This window comes from Pipra filicauda, unplaced genomic scaffold, assembly GCF_003945595.2.
Source record: "Pipra filicauda isolate LSUMZ 115617 unplaced genomic scaffold, ASM394559v2 scaffold545_size329813_pilon, whole genome shotgun sequence".
Classification (NCBI taxonomy): Eukaryota; Metazoa; Chordata; class Aves; order Passeriformes; family Pipridae; genus Pipra; species Pipra filicauda.
In genome coordinates, this window is record NW_024104693.1 from 61,934 (window position 1) to 81,319 (window position 19,386).

General features: G+C 37.5%; 1 protein-coding gene across 1 annotated transcript in view; it reads left to right on the plus strand.

The window, feature by feature from the left end:
* The window catches only part of NEK10 (NIMA related kinase 10), a 91,924-nt gene that overhangs the window by 27,170 nt on the left and 45,368 nt on the right, over positions 1-19,386 (plus strand). Inside the window, 1 exon segment of the mRNA XM_039387245.1 lies at positions 12,843-12,918. Coding sequence (XP_039243179.1) covers positions 12,843-12,918 — 76 coding nt within the window.

Consider the following 19,386-nt stretch of genomic DNA (forward strand, 5'->3'; position numbering starts at 1 on the left):
AGAGGAGACTGAGGGGAGACCTCATTGCAGTCTACAACTTCCTCGTAAAGAGAAGAGGAGGGACCAGTGCTGGTCTCTTTGCTCTTATGACCAGTGACAGGACCCAAGGGAATGGCATGAAGCTGAGATGGGAGAGGTTTAGGTTGGATATCAGGAAAAGGTTTTTCACCCAAAGGGTGTTATAGACTGCCCAGGGAAGTGGTCACAGCGCCAAGCCTGTCTGAGTTCAGGAAGCATTTGGACAAGACTCTCGGGAACATGGTGCGATTGTTGGGGTGTCCTGTGCAGAGTTGCAAGTTGGACTCTACCATCCTGATGAGTCCCTTCCAACCTAGCATATTCTGTGATTCTATGATTCTTCTAGGCTTCCTTCAGGTACTGGAAGGCCACAATTAGGTCCCCTGAAACTCTCTCTTTTCCAAGATGAAAAAACCCAATTCTCTCAGCCTTTCCTTTTAGGAGAGGTGCTCCACACTTCTAATCGTCTTGGTGGCCCTCATCTGGACTCACTCCAGCAGGTCAATATCCTTCCTGTGCTGGGGACCTCATAGGTGTTTGCAGTACTGCAGGTGGTGTCTCACCAGAGCAGAGTAGAGGGGCAGAATCACTTCCCTCGACCTGCTGGGTGCAGCCCAGGGTAGGGTTGGCTTTCACATTGCCAGCTCATGTCTAGCCTTTCATCCACCAGCACCTCCAAGTCCTTCTTGGCAGGGCTGCTCTTGATCTGTTCATCCCACAGCCTGTATTGATGTGGGGGTTGCCCCAACCCAGGTGTGCACTTGGTCTTGTTAAACTGCATGAGATTCCCATGTACCCACTTCTCAAGCTTGTCCAGGTCCCTTTGGATGGCATCCCATTGTTCAGGTGTGTCAGCCGCAACACTCAGCTTGGTGTCATCTGCAAATTTGGTAAGGGTGCACTCAGTCCCTTCATCTTTGTTATTAATGAAGATATTACCTAAGACTGATACCAGTATGGGCACCTGAGGGACACCACTTGTCACTGATGTCCACTGGGGACTCTGAGCCATTGACCACTACCATCTGGATGCAGTCATCCAACTACTTTTTTGTCTGTCTATCAGTCTGCTCATCAAATTTATCTCTCTTCAATTTAGAGAGAAGGATGTTGTGGGGGATTGTGTCAAAGGCTTTACAGAAGTCCAGATAAATGACACATGTAGCCCTTTCCTTGTCCACTGATGTAGTCATTCCATCATAGAAGGCCACTAGGTTGTTTGGACAGGACTTGCCCTTGGTGAAGCCTGAATTGCGTCCCTGTCCTCCACCTGCCTTAGCGTAGCTTCTAGGAGGATCTGTTCCATGATCTTCCCAGGCACAGAAGTAAAATAATTGCTAATACAAACTTTGTGTTCATTGCCACCAGGTGTCATCAACCATGACTATATTTTTTTGCAGCTATATATGTCAAATATGATGGAGGAGATGATTTAGCCCGAAAAAAATTAAGCTGTAGCTATGCTTCAGTGCCTGTTTTTATTTACATCAGCAAGAATATTGAAATAACCAGATTACATAGCAAGCACTAATGAACATACAAAGTAAAACAGCTGTCAATTTTATTCTATTCCAATTCTACCATGAAGTTGCTTAGTATCCTTCAGTTGTTCCCAGTGATCAGCTGCAGTGAGGTGCTATTTGTCTAAGCCTGACTAGTGAATATTCTTGATGTATGCTTCTGTAATCACCACAGTGTGGAGGCGGGAGCCTAGGCAGGTTCTAGGATAGGCTTTGAAAGCAGTATGTGTGTGAACAGTACAAAGCATGGCATAGCTTTGGTCTTTGAGTGAATCAATACAACCTGGTACACACAGCAAGTCTTTACAGGCAATTCAGATCCTGTAGTTTTTAAAGTTCCCAGAGAACTACTGCATGCTTTCTTACTGCTCATGACACAGAAGAAAATAAACTATTTGAATGCCGCAGAATTGTTGTGAGAAGTCTTTATGCAAAATTCGATCTCTCTTCTTTAAATCTAACAGGAAGGTGTAGGTGTATGCACACACCCATGCACAAAACAATCAGCTATAAATATTCAGCAACTGTTGTTTCATAGTAAATATTTTTACCTGATGATGTACGTACTTAAATTCATTCATTATTAAATTGTACATGCCAAAAGCCCTCTAATTCATAGTAATGATATAGTTTTGAAAGAAGGTGATTTAATAGAGCTTTGAGTGATGAAAATAAATATTCAGAATATTAAAGTATCATATAAGTGTATTTTATATCATCACACTACCACTGAGGGGCACTCTTGTCTTGATTTAACAACTTTTCCTTATCTCTGGTCCAATCTAAATATAAAGAAGTGTAAGCGTACTTTCAAATGTAAGCTCAAAATTGACAGAAATATAAATGCTTTTTAATGGCAAAGATTTACGGGAGTTGAGGAAATTGGAAGAACTGAAACTTATTTGGACCATTTCTACACTGATTGGTCAAAATTATTGCAATATTTAAACAAACACTTTATTTGGTCCTACAACTAGTACCAGTGTAGTAACCATTGAATTTTTGGAGGGAGCTGAAGACCTTTTATCTATTGCTTCTGAATTTTAGTGAGCCCTGTTTTATGACCGTAATGAAATTAAGAGTAATTTACTTTCTATCTGACGACAGTAAATCTCTACTCTATTGGTGCCTGCTGGGGTATTGTGCCTTAACTCGTACCGTTTATGAGTATGCCAAAGACTGGAGCATTTTGTGATCTTGATAATTATATCTTACAGTTTTTGAGGGTAAATGTACTATCCATTTGAGAATTTCAAGTGGTTCTTGATGAAAGTTTGTTCTGGCCTCAGATGTGAAAGAGTTAATTTTCCTTCTAGTAGCTGGTACTGTGCTGTGTTTTGAACTTAGTATGACAATAATGTTATAACACACTGATGTTTTAATTGTTGTTAGGTAGTGTTTACTCTAAATCAAGGACTTTTCAGTTTTCCATCCTCTGCCAGTGAGGAGGTGCATGGCAAGCTGGGTGGGGGAGCACAGCCAGAACAGCTGACCTGAACTAGCCAAAGGGATATTCCATACGACAGAACACCACGGCCTGTATATAAACTGGAGGGAGTTGGCTGGGAGCTGCTGATCGCTGCTTTGGGACTGGCTGGGCATCACTCAGCGGGTGGTGAGCAACTGTAGTGCGCATCACTTGTTTTTCCTGAGTTTTATTCCCCCCCCCCCCGTCTCTGTCTCTCTCTCATCATCATCATGGTAATAGTTATTATCATTATATTTTATTTCGTTTCTATAATTGAACTGTTCTCATATAAACTGTCCAGTTTTACGGGTTTTTTTCCCAATTCTCCTCCCCACTGGGGGAGATGGGGAATTGAGTGTCTGGTACTGAGTTGCTGGCTGGGGTTAAACAATGACGAAGTTAATACAAAATGTCAGATGAATATGAAGCATATGCTAAAATATTAAGAAATCTCTGCATTGAATTTATCCTGTCAGCTTTTATAAAAAGAGAAGGTCTGCTCCAAGATCTACTGAAAACTGTAGTTCTGTGTTTACAAGCTGCACAGTCATCCTAAATAGAGTTAGTTCAATTTTCTGGAGTCTTTCAGATCTGAAAACTGACCCAAATGTTGCCTTGATCTAACTAGAATAATGTTTCTGTGGACTACCTGTGAAGCGGTGTTGTGTGACTATGTAATCAAGTTATGGCCCAAATTATTTTGTTCCATTAAAAAAAGTTTGTATATCTTATAATGCTGCTATTTTTTCTTTTCCTCAATCAGTTCTTCTGGAAATAGTAACTCTTGTTAATCTCTTGCTATGAGACTCTGCAGGCTGATGATATAACGAAGGCAGCTCATTCCTCTGTAACTAATGTTCTTCAAAAATGTTGTCTTTAGAGAGGCACCTTAGCTTCAGAATCTCATGGTATATTTTTATTTAAAAAAATGAATGAAGTGAGCAAAGTGCTTCTATAGATTAAGACTTTAATTTTGCAGCAGTCCCAGCAATGAATTGCTTTAAGAAAGTTCTTCAACCCACAAATAGGCATTTTGTACCATGTATGTGACAACGGAACCTCTCACATTCCAAACCCCTTGAAGATCTCTTATGCAGTTTCTGCATTTAGGCTGGTTGAAAAGGAAAGGAGTGCATAGTGTGGGAGACACTCCCACCTTGCTGTCAGAGCACAAAACAATAAACCTGCTAAAGAATTATGCTTGTTAGTCCTGAATTCATAAAGAAAAATTCTACAGGTGGTCCTTGCAGAAAATTCCAGCAGGGAGCTATGGAGAAAGGTGGCTGAAAGCAAGAATTCATGTAGAGAACTCTGCAACTGGCCTGGCACAATGTAAGATTAAGTTGAGGGACCTTTTCTAGTGATGGTCTCTGAGTATCATGTCTATAGATCTTACTGAAAAAGGTTGCCTGAGCTAATACCTCATGCTCTTGTGGGACCCCACCTAAGTACTATGTCCAGCTCTGGGGTCCTCAGCACAAGAAGGACATGGACCTGTTGGAGTAAGTCCAGACGAGGACCACAAAGAGTATTAGAGGGGTGGAACACCTCTCCTGTGAGGAAAGGCTGAGAAAGTTGGGATTATTCAGCCCAGAGAAGAAGAGGCTCTGGGGAGACCTTAGAGTACCTTCCTGTACCTAAAACCGGCTACAAGAGAGCTGGAGAGGGACTTTTTAAAAGGGCATGTAGTGATAGGACAAGGGGTGATGACTTTAAACTGCGAGTAGGCTTAGATTAGATATGAGAAAAAAATTCCTTACTGTGGGGGTGGTGAGGCACTGGAACAGATTGCCCAAAGAAGTTGTGGATGCCTCATCCCTGGAAGTGTTCAAGACCAGGTTGGATGCGGCTTTGAGCAACCTGGTCTAGTGAAAGGTGTCCCTGCCTTTGTCAGGGGAGTTGGAACTAGATGACCCTAAGGTCCATTCCAAACCAAACCCTTTTATGATAATAATATGAAGAATTTTTGAATATTTGTAGTCACACTGTGTTTTCTTTTTCTTAAATAATGTGTGTGGTTAGATACTATTCTTATTCGGGTCTTTCTTTATTGTTTTGGTTTTGAACTTATGCAAGGTACAAATAAAAATGCTAAGCCCAGGAGGTGCTTCATTTTGATGTGAAGATTATATAACTTGCTTTGTATTTCCCAGGACATCATTTACACATATCAATTAAATCTGAATTATCCAATATTTTTCAGGCTCTTCTAAGTTTGCATATGCAAGGAGACATTTACAGTCTCATCCTAGCCAGGCTGTCTCCGACTGTAGAGAACTTTAAGTGTGTTGCTGTTATGTAGTCTCTGGAACTGCCCACTCTACTAATTTTCTGTTTAATTTCTGACATAAATTTGATAGGAAGGTGTCCATAATTACTGTGTTTTATGTTAGTACAGCATTTAATCTTAATCGATTCAGCTACAAATGCTTGAAAATATAAATACCAGATTATGCTCACCTGCAGTTTCATAAAATACCTCTTTCTAAATTGATAGAAAAGTGTTACTGAAACTGTACATCTCTGGTCAGATTGAATGTCTAATTTATTGTTTCTGACACACAAAAAAGTAGAATCTTAGGCAAAGCCTGGATGAAAGTTGTTTTGTGTAGGGTTTTAGAGATTTGTTGAACTGGTACTATTTGTGACTTTCAGTTTAATCTGACCAGCCTTTTTGTAGAAGACATTGAGAAGTTACAGCTCTGAATTGAAAATGTGTATCTGCTTTTATTGCAGCTATATTTTACTGCAGCTGTATTTTGTTTCTGTTACAGTGTGTTTCTGTCTAGAGCTTCATAGCTGCATCTGTTTGTAGGACAAAACAGAAGACTCTGTAGATCATCACTTTTCCTCAGTGTCATTTAGTTGCACCAAGGTTAGACCTTGATGGTCAGAGGGCTGTGTGGAATCACTTTGACACCTTTCGGAGCTGATATCAAGGAGAATTGTGAAGGATCCCATACTCTCTTTTGGGCAGCATGTTCTGTTTAATGTTTAGTACACATTATAAAATAGCAGCAGAAAGGATCTATATGAATCAGAAACCTAGGATTATATAGCAGCAGAATAGTTGTTTTGAGACAACCCATCTGTCTGATATATTTCTAATTATAGCAGGCAGCCATGCAGTGTCAGAACAGTGAATTGAATGAGACTTGGAAAGTTTAAATATTTGCTGGATGCTGGAAGAAGGTGTAGTGGGCTGACCCTGGCCAGATACCGGGTACCCACTACAGCTGCTCTCTCACTCTCCCTCTGCAACTGGATAGAGGAGAGAGAAAAAAAACAAAACAAAACAGTTAAGAATTCATTAGTAGAGATAAGAGCTGGGAGAAGTCAGTGACAGATTACCTTCACAGGCAAAACAAGACTCAAAGTGGGGATGGTACTTATATTTCTTACTAACAGGATAAGAACCAAAGAGTGAGAAATAAAACAGTCTTAAAAACACCTTCCCCCCACCCCTCCTTCCTTCCATGTTCTCCCTCCTCCCCCCAGCGCTGCAGGGGGACGGGGAATGGGGGTTATGGTCGGTTGTTGTTTCTGCTGCTGCTCAGAGAGAGGAGTCCTTCCCCTGCTCCCGTGGGGTCCCTCCCACGGGAGACAGCCCTTGATGGACCTCTCTGGCATGAGTCCATCCCTCAGGCAGCAGTTCTTCCCAAACTGCTGTCCCGTGGGTCACTCCCCAGGGGGTGCAATCCCTCATGAATGAGCTGTACCGATGTGGGTCCCCCACAGGGGCCACAAGTCCTACCTGGGAAAAACCTGCTCCAGCTTCCCTCCCTGGGCTTCCCTCTTCATGGGCTGCAGGTCTCTGGCACAACCCTGCTCCATCCTGGGCCTCCCATGGGGTCACAGCCTCCTTCATGCATCCACCTGCTCCAGCATGGGCTTCTCTGTGTGCTGCAGGTGGGTCTGTGCACCCCGATGGTCCTCCATGGGCTGCAGGGGCACAGCTGCTCCACCATGGTCTTCATCACGGGCTATGGGGGCCACAGCTCTGGCACCTGGAGCACTCCTCCACCTCCTTCTGCACTGACTTAGTGTCTACGTTGTTATTCCCATGTTCTCACTCTGCTCTTCCCTGGCTGGAATTTCTTCTGCCCAACAATCTTCTGCTCTTAAATATGTTATCACAGAGGCATTACTATTCCTTCTAATTGGCTTGGCCTTGGCCAGTGGCAGGAAGTCCGTCCTGGAGCCAGCTGGTATTGGCTCCATGGGACAGGGGAAGCTTCTAGAAGCTTCTAGCAGAAGCCAGCCCTGTAGCCCCCCCGCTGCTACCAAACCCCACAGAAACCCACTACAGAAGGCTACCTGTTAATTTTGAAATTCAGAATACTTGCTTATTTAGTGCTTTAGAAGACCTGTTGGTTCTGGATTCGATGCCATGCCCAGAGAAGCAGTGGCCATGAGATAAAGTGGATATAACCAGTGTCTGTTGTGTGTTGGTCACTACTTTTCAAAGTCACTTGAATCAGTGCTAGTTTTTTAGCAGGTTATATGGCTCATTTAACTAATAGTCATTGTCAGAATTGCTACCCTTCATACTAAGGCTCAAGGAAATGCTTTATTTTCAAAGCTATTTTCAGAATAGGCTGAGTGGAATCCTCCACTTGTTTATGTTGACACTGTAAATGAAACATTCTGGAAACTCTTGGTGGATTAATGGCATGATTGTATCTTTACAAATCGTAGTTCTAGATGTGGATAAATGCTTAGGTTCTAGTGCAGAAGTTACAAGCTTCACAAAACTGACAGTAGACTGCTTACAAAGCATTCACAGACTACTCTGAGTTGGAAGGGACCCACAAGGATCATAGAGTCCAACTCTCGAGTGGACTCTACGGGGATCGAACTCACAGACCTTGTTGTTATTAGCAACATGCTCTAACCAACTAAGCTAGAGATATTTGATAACAGCATACAGAAAGGAGAATGATAGAATAGCTAGAAGGTTTATTTGGGAATGAGGAGAAATTAATTCTGTTCCCATTCTGTTGATGGGAAAGAGTAGAGTAAGTATGTACTACTGTTGATTAAATTGCAAATTGTCTTGATTTTGGCATATGCTTTTAGGGAAAATAAAATTAAACTTCTAATTTTATACTCTGAATTAATGTAACTCAATAAGTTGCTGACAAACTTTCTTGCTGAAGAGAAGCAAAGGAATTTTGCCTCATCCTGAACCCTTCAGTTTAGAGAAAGAAACTGTTCAGTGGGTACACAATGAAAATCTGACATGAGCAGGTCTGAAGTTCACATATGTGATGAATTTGATATTCCATTCATCCTCCTTTTTTGCTGTGCTTTTGGTTTTTCTGTGCATATTTGATTTTAGGAGGAATTAATGGCGTTTTCAAATAGGGTTCAAATATAAATTAAGGCAACAAATGTGCCAGTATGAAAGAAGTGTTGTTAAGATGTAATATCTAGATAATTTTCCTCTTGTCTTTACTGTAGAAGATAAATCTACTAGTTGAAATCATTGGGAAATGAAATAGCAAATGAAAAAACAGATATTTATTTGTCAATAAAAAGAGAAAAAAGCGTTGCATGTATCTAAAGCGCTCATTTAAAGAGACTGCTAAGATTTAGAAAGTTTTTGTAATTCGCCTATTATGAAAGCTGAAGACATCATTCTGTAGGAGGTTAAGATACTAGTCAAGTCAACCTACTTATTGTTCCATAGTTCTATCTTCCCTTCATGCGCTCTTCCACAGAGTGTTAATCTTTTTTGAAGCTATCTTACTTTGTTATCACTTACTCTGCTACTCTAAACACAATATAAACAAATGAAAACAAGTGAAGAGGGGTGGTTCAGATTCTAAAGGATTATGACTATCATACTGTGTTAATTTTTCTTCCTATCTGAAGACTGTCTTGCGTGGTTGTTTGACTATTTTTTAATGAATTAAAAGAAAATTAACGTTTAATTTACTAGATTCCTGATACACAGTCGAAAAACTCTCAAGACTTAATGTTTACAATCAGAGTTCAAAATGTAGTAAATTTGATAATACTGTGGAGAGGCGTGTCTATTGATAATGAATTGCCAGTGAAATTGCATATCTAGCCATAGTGTATAAAAATCCATCTAATGGTGAAAATTTGTTAGTTTTTTATTGTCTTTGAATAGACTAAAAATAATATTTTATTTTTAAGGATGCCAAGCTTTGAACCATTAGAGAAATTAGCTGTAAAGAAATTGCATCAGTTGAGGTTGCACAGTAGACAAAGCACCAAAAACTATTGTCATGGAAATCTTGTTTTAGAAAACTTGTTGGCTAGGTTGTTTTACCTACCATTACTCCCAATTTACAAACTCTAGTGTTAGGATGGTACAAAAAGTTGTAGTGGTGTTATGCATGTAATTCACATGAACTTGAAAAATATTAAAATAGTATTTAAAACTGGAAAATGTATAATTTTTCCAAAATGAAATGTGCAGATAAAAGCAATCATTATTTTGCAGCAACAGACAATTCTTTTTTTGGGCAGATAGATCATTCCATTGGTACCATTAGAGCTCCAAGACTGCTTCCTCAGGAAAATGGGCCATCCACTAGTTGGTTTTTTTTTTTAATTTCAGATGTACTATAGAATAACCATTGTTTGCTTTGTTTTTAGTGCAAAAGGAGTAATTTTTAATTTCTGGGAAGTAGAACAAGTCAAAATGAGGGAGTTTGTTATTTTGGGAGGATAAGGAATTTGCCTCAGTAATGCCGGTTTTATTCCTGCATTGCAAAACTACAGAGAGCAACAAGTGTCAGACAAGTCAATGATTTTAGGACTGCAATATTGGATTTGGGACTAGATTAAAGTAGCATGGAGATAGCCTAGAAAAAGGGTGAGCTAAACATATCAAGACACAAGTGTCGTGCGATCTGGTTTCCAGAGATTGTGCAAGAGAGATGCAGGAATAGTTCGTTTTTATATCAGAGGGCTACCAGCTCATCTTTCTTTGAATCACTTAGATCAGCTTATAATTTCCACTTTGGATGGACGGATGCAGCAAGCATTTCTGCATCCTGATGTTGGCAGTGGCTGGATGGCTTGCTTACCCTCTCCTTTCCTCCTGTTCTATTCTATCTCTTTGTCTTTGTTCTTTCCAGACTTTGTTTTGGTTCATCTAATTTAGTGGTTTACAAAGCTTTCACTTACTTTCTGAGTATGATTCTCTAAGGGCTCTTCCATTTTTCTCTGGTTACTTTTATTCTACTGATATTTATCATATGTCAGCATTCATACAGTTCCAGCAAGTACTCACAACACTTCTGTTAATTGGTAGGTTGCTTTTTTTTGTGTGAGAACAGAAACTGTAAGAAAATATTTGGAAGCTGTAAGGTTTTTATTTTTTTCTGAAATTTCTGAGATTTGTGATTAAATGCATCTATATCCTCACAAGTATGTGTAAATTAAGTCTAGCCTCTGGAAGGTTAGGTCTAGCTCCCCATACTTAAGAGCTATGTCTTAATGCTTGGTGTACCATTAGTTGAAGTAACTGTGGACAAATTGAGATAGTTCAGGAAGAATGTTTTCTTTAATAAGCAGAATTTTGAATTTCAGAAGTGACCAATAAGATCATATGATTCATTAGATCAGATCAAGGATTTATGCAAGTGCCTCTCTGTGCTAAAGGGTGACATGTTGGTAAAGTTCATAAGAAGTTGAGCAAGAATTGAGTTATCTTTCTCTCACAATTCCTGTTTCAGGACATTGATAAATATGAATTATTGCAGTGGGTCCTCATTAATCAAGCTGCAGTTCATAGCTGAAACAATGCTTAACAGTTAACAGGGGTCATTTTCCTGTATGGTCATATCTTCATTTAATGATATGCAAGGCAGGCCTCTCACAGTTCTCAGAAGGTATTTCGTTTGTTTGTTAGTTATTGTAGCAACTTTTGGCATCAAATACCAAATAATCATGGAGTATTAAAACTTGTAGACCAAATTATAAGCTGCAGATAGATGCTTACATAAATTAAAAGAAGCAATTTCACTAGTTTGACATGCTGTTCGACATTTGCCAGTTCTTTTTCACTCAATTCTGTATTACAGGCTTTGAAAAGCTACGAAAAAATATTTATGCTTAATGTAAAGCTGATTGTCCTGTGCTTTACATTCCTTAGCTCTGGCAGCACCAGTTGTATATAGGAGCTTCTTGCTGGTGTCAAGACAATTTAGCAGAATTTGGAAAAGGCAGTTGCCAATTAAAGGTTTTTTTCTTTCCATTTCTGAGGACTTGAGCCTAAAAAGAAGAGACTATATTTACTCTATCTGGCTGATTTTCTTGCTTTCTTCCCCCCCACCCCGATAATAGCTAATGTTGATTTAAAATAGACTACTTCCAGAACTGAAATATCCAGCTTTCATCTTTCCTTTACTAAGTCTTTCAAGCACCAATTTGTTGATTGTTGTAATGTCTTAATACTCTTTCTTCATAGAATATAATGTCTTAATACTCTTTCTTCATAGAATATTATTTGAAGGATTCCAAAGGAGGGAATTAAGAATGATTCACCCTAATTAATTCAAGGAAGTATCAACATTGCAAAAACCTCTGGTCCTTTTGGGATTAATATTCCCTGGAGTGAACTGCCTTAGCACTGCCTTAACTCAGAGGCAAAAGGAGGCTTCTCAGGGATCCTGTTAATTTAGTATTCTTTCTTCTTATATTTCCCAAACACTGCAGAGCTAGTCCTTTGGACATTTTGTTCAAAGAAAAATGATCTGTGTCTTGGGTATCTAGATTTGGGTTTCTTATCAAAGGCCCTTTCTGAATTAGAGATCTCCTCTTTTTCAGATCCTGAAGGCTTGAACTGAGCAAGAACCAACAGAAATTAATTTTTCTTACCTGTATTTCTTCTGATCTGCAGCTTTTGATGAGTGGTAACATTCTGAAATAAATTTTTTGTGAATTATGTCACTCAAAGCAATTGGAATAGGCATGGTATGGGCTCTGCCTAAGTAGAACAGGAGTCTTAAAATGTTTTAAACTATGTTATTTACACACAAATCTTCCCACTTCTGAAGTAGTATTAGCATGCAAAATTTATTAACAGGGTTTAACAAGTACAATAGCTTTCTTTTGATCTTTGTGCTTGGACTTAATGAATTAGTATGATGTATCTTAGCTGCATTGTTGAGACAGCAGTAAAGTACTGAATTGAAAAAATAAAACTTGAACTGCTTGCATGGAACTTTGATTAAAAATATCATCTCTAAAGACTTTGTGTGACATTTTGTGAAAGACTACCTAATAATTACACAAAAGGCACTTATATTAACATAACTGCATGATCATCTAAATCTACAGCTTTTGTCAAAAGGTAAGGCTGAGATTCAGCATTATTTCAATACCAAATGCAGTCTTTGAACATGAACTATCAAGTTATTAGATCCTCCTGTACTCATTTGAAATTAAATTTCTGAGAAAGTCTGCCCTTCTGCTGTCATAATTTCAAGGAAAGTGAAATAATTAGCATTAATTTGGTCATTAGATCACTGTTTATTAGATACTCACCACTGTCATACAGTTTACTGAAATATATTAATAGAAACCTGAAACTGGTCATATAGTTTGGATTGAAACCATTAGAGGTGTGTTTAAATATTTTTAAGGCGGTTAGGCCTGATTCAAACATAAGTTGCTGATGAATGTGGAGACAGAAAGATAATATGGTCCACTTCTGTGAAATGTAAAAGATAAAAAAAAAAATCCCAAACCTCCTGTCAACCCTTTCCTAACTTTTCAGCTGTTGTGAATGAGCACTGATTGTCACGCAGAGAGGGTGACTATTGAGATGTGAATCTTTTTTTTCTTTATCATGGCTGACTTTGGGCTTGCAAAGCAGAAGCAAGAAAACTGCAAACTTGCATCAGTAGTAGGAACCATTCTATACTCATGGTAAGCATTCCTGCATACAACATTCAGTCCAGTGACTTCTGTCTTCACGGTTACTCTTTTGGAGCAGATAGGCAAGTTACAATGGAATAAGGAACAAGGTGCAAGGTACCCACCCACAGCTACGCTGCATAATTGGTTGCGTGCCTATTTTATTGTCTATTCTTGCACAGGGTAGTTACTGGGAGTTAAGTTGTTGCAAAAATGAACTAACTGTGATTGTGTAGTAACTAGTTCACATATATATATATATATATATGGAATATCCGTATAATAAAGAAATGTGGGTGTAAAGTATAAAAAGATACATGTAAATGGTATCAATTACCATCACCACATGTGATGGCCTTACACCTGTGAGAATGCTTTGCCTGTGCTGTAGTAAGTAAAGGTTCCAAGCTATCAGGAGAGCTACTGATTGCTCTGAGTTAAGAGGAAGTCAAGAACCTAGGCACTTAGCAGTTGAACATAATTCATGATGCCACTTTTGAAATTGTGGCTTTTGAATTCCTAGTGCCAGTATGATAATGATTGACACTTATTCCCCAGAAATCACTAAATCCTAAAATGGCTTCAGGGGTGAGACCTTGTAATATGTTAAATATTCAAGTCCCATACCTTGAAGACTAATCCTTGGAATTTTTCACAGTGAGCAAAGGCAAGGCTGCCTCAATTGGTTCTCCAAATACTCCTGAAGCATAGCACAGTCTCTGAATGACACTCAATCTGTGAGTGATAGTTTGGGTAGTTAAAGAGTAATAAGAGTTTGGTGCAACTAGTTATGTGCCATCTTTTTCAGCTTCTCTGAAATAATTGGTTTTGTTCAGTTATAACTGGGCAGAGAAGCTGTTGATGAGAAGTTACTGTGCTCTTCTAAACAACAGTTTAAAAGTAGACGTGTCAGAGGTGTCAAAACCATGCCCCAGTGACCCTCAGGGTCACTGAGTTGTAATTTTCTGATCCTATGTAGATTCAATTCCTTTTATCCCGTTAGATGCCTGTGTTTCTGTTCACTGATGTCTTTTGGTCTTTAATATTTTGTAGGAAATTTTTGTTTGAAAGTAGTGTTCTGTAGATTTAAATACTCTCTTTTTATATATAATTTTTGCTTATACTATATTTATTATTATTCTCATACCCTGTCTTTGTACATGGAAGTTCACATAAGAGCTATGACTTTGGCAATTCTCTTTCTACCTCTTCGTCCAGTTATTTGGATGCAGGATTGAGGATAAAACGTCACTTACATGTTGCAGTCTCTCAAGTGGTCTTTTGGGACATTAGTTGTCAGTTCTACTACACAAGCAAAATCATAGAAGCAGTGATCCTTGTCTGTCTGCAGTCAGAAAAAAGAACAAGGGTAAAGTACAGATGTCTTTGTATTTAAAATATATGCTTGAGTAATATTTAAAATGACAGGCTAAAATATTAAAATCTTTCCAATGTCATAATAATTTAAGAATGTTCAAAAGGCTTTGCAAACAGCTGAATGCACTGAATGCCACCTTCAAGGTGCTTGGTTAGTACTGTGTATGACAGTGGGCTTTATGAAATAGAAACCTGTTCACAAGGAAAGAAGTGAACTGATTGAGTATTTTAACACAAGTCTTGAACAGAAGTCAGAGCCTATAGACTTAATCAGTGCTTGGACTAGATTTTTTTTGTGGTTTTTTTTTGATATGATTTAAGTAGATGTGAAAGGCTATAAAAATCAAAACATTGGGACTGCATATCTACCAATATTAGTTTTTCCAAAAAAGAAAAAGGAAAGGAAGGAGAGAAAGAGATATGAGACAGCATTTTCATTTTAGAATGGTAGAAATTGCTTTCTTCTGAATTGACAGGATAATAGTTCTGGGTATTTTGAGTTACAACCCACCATTTTGGAGCAGACAATATAGTACAGAAACAAAACAATAAATAATAAAAGTAGCGTCTGATGCTTATTATTTAAATTTGGCTATGCAGCGTTATGCAGAGTGTTTCAGATAAAAACATATCACTATATGTACCAAACATAATTGTATTTGGGCTTGACTGAATCAATTTGCTAATGCAATGTTTTAAACCCTGTGTCATCATAAAGTAACAGCAGACAGTGTTTTATGTTTAGAGAGAGGGCCTCATATAATTATGCTTTGTAATTGTGATGGTTTTTAATTTTACTTCATACTAGGTTGTATTCTACTATCATACTAATTAAATTCCTTTTAATTGGTTATATTCCTGAATTAAAGAATGCAGCAATGTGTATGTTTAGAACCCCAGATGTATTAAATTGATGTGTTTACACTTAATACATTAAAAATTGTGGAAAAAACTGCTCTAGGGAATTTGTAATGAATCCCGAAGTCTTTTCCCAGCTCATAAGTCACCAGAAACAATCTGCTCCAAGTTAACGGTGGCAGAGTCTTTATTATCGTGCTGTCTTGAAGGCCTTCCCAGAAGAGACACAGCAATTGTCCATGGTTATAGAGAATGATGTTTCCTTTCACTTATACCTTCCATTTCTTTGTTTCACAAAAAGGACTGTAACTTACGAAAGAGACATATAGAAGCAGATCAAGATATACATATATATAATTGGATATGTATAGAAAAAATTTAGATAAACTCTTGGAAATGAAATAAATTTTGAGATTGGGATGGAGTAGAGAATCCCATCATTATTCCTTGAGAACTTTACTGATCTTGAAAAGCTGTTGAGAAACTGTGAGAAGACCCCTCAGAAGTCATGAAGAAGTGGGCAAGAAGATTCCACTTTAGTTGACGAACTAACTTGATCTTTCTGAAACAAAATTGTTCTCAACTGTTAGAAAACTGTTGCACAGAACCATGTTAAGTAAGATTTGGCTTTTTGTGCTAAAGTTGAGGAGTTTTCTTGCTGTGGTGTTTTGAGGAAACTCTCATTTTAGTGATAATTAGAGGTACTATTTTACTTACATCTTCTCTGGTGTGGAGGATAAAATATTCCTTGTTATTACTTTTTGTTTACGGACTACACAGTCAGTCTGCATACTGTGTTATGTTAACCAAATTTCTTTTCTAGTACTGGTCACTGCTTCTGTTTATAGCCATATCTTGTGAGAACACTGCATAAATCAGTATTGTGATATGATTTGTGTGATGTAGTCGCCATCACAAAAACATGGTGGGATGACTCGTATGACTGGAGTGCTGCCATGGGTGGCTACAAGCTCTTCAGAAGGGACAGGCAAGGTAGGAGAGGTGGAGGGGTGACTCTATATGTTAGAGAGTCTCTTGACTCTGTAGAACTTGAAGTCAGTAGCAATAAGGTTGAGTGCCTGTGGATCAAAATCAGGGGGAAGGCCAACAAGGTTGACATCCTTGACAGAGATTGCCTCCAAAAAGATGTCAAAACGATTTAATTTTATATATTTTTTATTAAGTAAGAAGTTTGTCTAGTTTCCTGTTACCTCACATTTGAAATGTACCACATCCAGTGTGACATAGCATTATATGTGAGAGTAAAACTGGAAATGATGTGAAACAAAGTAATAAAGGATGAAGATACCTGTATTTATCTCTAGAAAAAATGTTTCAATGGAAATTATAGAAGTCTCCACCATAAGAGATAACTTAATACTAGACAGGAGAGAATGCAAAAAAAAATCTTGAACTAAAAGAAAGCAGGCTACTTTGGAAGTGACATGGACTAACCCATAGAGATTTTTTTTTTCTATCATGAGGAGAGTTGTTTTACTCACAAAAGGCTTATAAGTAGCTTAAAGTCGTATCATAGGTTTTTTACTTCAAAGAGAGTGTGAAAACAATTTTCTGTACTTGTTTTCTAACAAGTGAATGGTGCTGATCTGGCTTCTAAGATGTTACTTTAATGTTAGGGGCTAGGGTGTAGTATGTAATAATTTTATATATTCCATGATGAATTTAAACTGCTATGTTGAAAAAAACCCTGCTATTCTAGTGCTGTAACACATTGTAAACCAGCAGTGTACTTCTTGGAAATAGTTATTTCTATAGAACTTGTATAAATTGTACAGCAATTATTTTAATGTATAATAATTATTATTTTATTATCTCTATGGAAGAGATAATAATAATGGATGAACACTTTTTATTAGAATAAGATTAGTCATTTCATCAAACTAATTTATGAGCTTGTAAATGTCTTTTAGTCCAATGTTACTGGTATTTGCTTGCTAGAATTCTTCTTTCCTTTTTCTTTTAAGTACTGTTAATTGAGCTACATTTAGATAAACTATGCTCCTATGACATCTGAACTACAGGACTTAAAATACTTTCAGTGAGTTTATTTCTGCTTTTCCCATTCTCTTCTATCTTAGATGTCAGCTCTATTGGTACCTTGGCAAAACCTTACTGTTTCTAAATCTTACTATTTCTTGTTCTGCTTTACTTTGTTGCTCAGTATATGATGTGCTGTTTCAAATTCTAGTGCCATTATACGTCATTTTGCTGTCTTTGATGCTTCCTTAATAGTCTGTTTGCTGTCTTTGATGGTTAGTTAAAGCTGTTTGCTCTGTTTATTTGCGTTTTGGGCTTTAGTTTCTGGTGTGACCTTTGTTCAGTTACTTGCTTTTTCATGGTAGCCAGATTTCAAACCTCTATCTCAAACCTTATCCTACCTTCTCTTTAGTCTTTGCTCAGTTTTCCATGTAGCCTTACTTTTTCAGCTGATGTTTGTAAGTGATCTATCAAATAATTCATTTTAATATAAAAAAAATAAATTATATCTAGATTATTATGTTATGAGTCTGTGTGCATGTGTCATCTCTTAACTTCCATAATGATTTTGGGGGGCATTTCGATCAATGGCCTTTATTTAGATTTGGGAATTTTAAATTCTATGTAAAAGAAGAGAATGAAGTTGCTGTTTTATTCAGGTAAAATCTTCATCTCTCTGCTGTCTGCTTTCTTTCTGGGTTTTTTGGTGGGTTCTTTTTTCCTTTTTTTTTTTTTTTCCATTTAATCTATACTGAATGTGATTGCTAGACAGAAAAATTGTTATTAGTTAATTATTTTGTATATTAGGTCCCAGTAAATCCAAATACTTGCAAAGTCATCTAATTCATACCTTACTGTGAAACACAAGTTACTGTTAGAAACAAGTCTCTGTGTGGCTGGGATTCATCTTGCTTATATGTAGCAATTTAAAAGCTGGGCATCTTATTCCAGTCAAGCAGCTAGATGATTACTGAAAGTAATGGAAAAAATAGGCACTTCAATAATGAATTTCATCCCATCTATCTTAAACAGTTATTTTAGGATGAGATGAATCAACCACCTGATGTGCCTATCTCTCTTCATTTGCTACACAGGGATCCGAGCATAAATCTGACTTAGAGGAGTTTAAAGTTAGGTGAAATTGACACCTTATATGAAATCAGTTATTATAGATTGAGGTTTATTTTAGAGTTGTTGTAGAATTGGATTTGGTACTGTTTGTAGATCTTTTTGCAGATGCCTACTTTTCCATATCTCCCTTTGAAATATAAAGACTTATGCCATTTCTTTATAAGCTTGGTTAGCTGGACAAAGGCACTGACTGAAGTTCATTCCAAAAGGCATATATCTCATTTAGAAAAATCCTTTGCCATTTTTTTAAATGTTCAGATTTCTGTTCCACAGATAAAAGGAAAAAATATTTTCTTGAGCAGTTTATACAGTTACAGACTTAAGGCAGTTCCTTAAGCATTTTACATGAAATTTGGATATTAAGTCTTAGAAGTACCTGTCAGATGTATGTTAGCAGTACCTTTTTAGAATATGAGTGTTTCAGGGTTTTTATGTATATGGATAACACTTTGCCACAACTTACAGATACAATTTGTCTACAGCGTTTCTTTTTAAACTGACAGCTTGACAATTTGCTAGATATTTTTGTATAAATAAGAACAACAGATGTATGGACTGTACAGTGATGCTTGGTTTTAATAATATAAATAACAAATCACACTGAAAGGAAATTTTATTTTGTAAGTTTCAGAATCTGGCTTATACTTCCTCTTATTGTTTCAGACTTTGATCCACAATATGTCTGAAGGAATAATGGTGTAAATTAGAACTGTATTGTGTTTTTCTGTTTTAAGCCTCCCAGAGGATCTGTATGTAATACTGGAACACTAAATTATGTATTAATGATACTTTGATTTGTCCTTATAGCTTACTCACAGATGCATATGATAATCTTGAAAATTCAGAAGCATAAAAAAGTTGAAACAGCTGGGCACAGAGTTTAGTTAGATAACTGTATTTTTGTTACAGTGTGAAAGGTGATACTTCATTACATTCTTCAGTAATAGTAAGACAACTGAAGAAAGAAGCAGCTTGATCTTCAGATCACATTTTCTAATAGAGCCTACAAGGCTTTTTAAATTGTCCTTGAAAAAAAATTATTAAAAAAGTGAAGGCCGAGAAACACGTAGCAATTTTAAACACTGACTCCCAGCAAGTCTTTTCTGCAGATTGGCA